This window comes from Miscanthus floridulus, unplaced genomic scaffold (genome assembly GCF_019320115.1).
Source record: "Miscanthus floridulus cultivar M001 unplaced genomic scaffold, ASM1932011v1 fs_142_4, whole genome shotgun sequence".
Taxonomy (NCBI): Eukaryota; Viridiplantae; Streptophyta; class Magnoliopsida; order Poales; family Poaceae; genus Miscanthus; species Miscanthus floridulus.
Window position 1 is genome coordinate 118,188 of NW_027096262.1, and position 1,741 is coordinate 119,928.

The window sequence follows — 1,741 nt, forward strand, 5'->3', positions numbered from 1 at the left end:
CGAGTGCCGGCCAGAGGGCACTCGGCAAAGATTTTTTTTTTAAAAAAAAATCAAACTTTGCTGAGTGCCGGCCAGAGGGCACTTGGCAAAGATTTTTTTTAAAAAAAATAAAAAATCTTTGCCGAATGCCTGCAGGGTTGGCACTCGGTAAAGCCACCGTCAACGGGGCCGGCGCCGTGACGGCCGCTTTTCTTTGCCGAGTGCCCCCGGAGCTCTCGGTAAAGCCTTTGCCGAGTGCCCGATAAAAGACACTCGGCAAAGAGGGCTTTGCCGATCAATTTTTTACCGTGTGTTCTTTGCCGAGTGCCACACTCGGCAAAGACTTTGTCGAGTGCAATTTGACCTTTGCCGAGTACCACAGGCACTCGGCAAAGAACCTGAATCCAGTAGTGAGTGGGTCCGAACCATTAATGTCAACAATCTAGTCTCGTCCGCCCCTCCCCTGATGCTCCCCTCCTGATCTCCTCTTGCCTCGGCACCAGCTTCAACTGCTGGGGCCTCACCTTGATGGTGTACCGGCACCAGCTCCGCGATGAACCCTTTGGCACCCTATGCGACTCTAAGGATTGATTGATGGCTAGATGGAGGGTGCATAACCATGGGAACAAATATGACACAAGATTTTGCCTCGATGTTTGGTGGCTTGGCATGCCAGCCACCTATGTTCCCGTTGAGGCGTGCCCATGATCACCACCCTCCATATGCTCAAAGATCCCTGAAGATCATCTCCGATGTGAGCGCTTGCCTATGAGCCGGCTCAATCATGAGGTACACCACAAGCCTCGATTCCATTATCTTTGTGTTGCGCGCGGAGATAAGCACAAGAGCCCTCAACAAATCCTCCTCGGAACACAGGACACAAAAAACGTGTTTTCAGTGAAAACGGAGGTGACATTTTTATTTATTCCATTCCAAGCACAGGACACAAAAAACCTGGTATTCGTCACACACTCTTCTACATCGATCCTTTCCCATTTTTTTGTTCTTACCGTACGTCCTTTTTGTTCACATGTACACACACCTGATGGAAAAAGCTCACCAGCCATGCTTGCATGCGCGCGGTCCGCGGATCGACGTTCTCAACTCCTACAACCAGAGCGCGCCGGCGTTCCTGAGCATGGGCACGAGCTCGCCGGAGAGGTGCAGCGCCATGACCCTGTTTGTCCCGCCGACGAGGTCGCCGCCCACGAACACCGCTGGCACGGTGGGGGTGCCGGGCCCGGCGCCGGCGCCGAGCCTCCTGGCCAGCTCTCGCTGCATCTCCAGGCCCCGGGGGTCCCTGTCCAGATCGTGCACCGCCGCGTTCACGCCCAGGCTGCTCAGCAGCGATGTCACGACGTCGCCCATGCTGCAGTTGCTCGCCGTGAACACCACCACCGCGCGCTCCGACGCCAGCCTCGCCACGTGGTCCATTGCCATCCTCTGCTGCTTGTTTACCTAGCTTGTCCGGACCAGAAGGTTCTAGAGGCTTCTAGGTCCCCTCTCCTTGGGTGCTGAGATGATTTCGAAGGTGGTGTGGTTTCATGCTCTACTGGCCATGGGACGGCTTGCCTTTTATAGGCTGGAAAAAAGGTGTTGGATTGTTGGTACGTACTAGTACCTACTTGCATTGGATTATACTCCGTATGTTATAGATAGAAGACAGAAGATTCTATTCTTGACAACTAACTGATAGCATTTGCTGAACATGTTATATTAAAATATGTGCAAATGGAACGTATATAGCTAGATTTGGTTCTTC

The 1,741-nt window shown here is 52.9% G+C and overlaps 1 protein-coding gene across 1 annotated transcript; it reads right to left on the reverse strand.

The window, feature by feature from the left end:
- Nucleotides 1-863: 863 nt before the first annotated feature.
- Nucleotides 864-1,534, reverse strand: LOC136530476 (glutaredoxin-C10-like). Its single transcript, XM_066523207.1, has one exon. It carries the CDS (start codon nt 1,417-1,419, stop codon nt 1,087-1,089), a length of 333 nt encoding a protein of 110 aa, XP_066379304.1. The 5' UTR covers nt 1,420-1,534; the 3' UTR covers nt 864-1,086.
- Nucleotides 1,535-1,741: the final 207 nt, after the last annotated feature.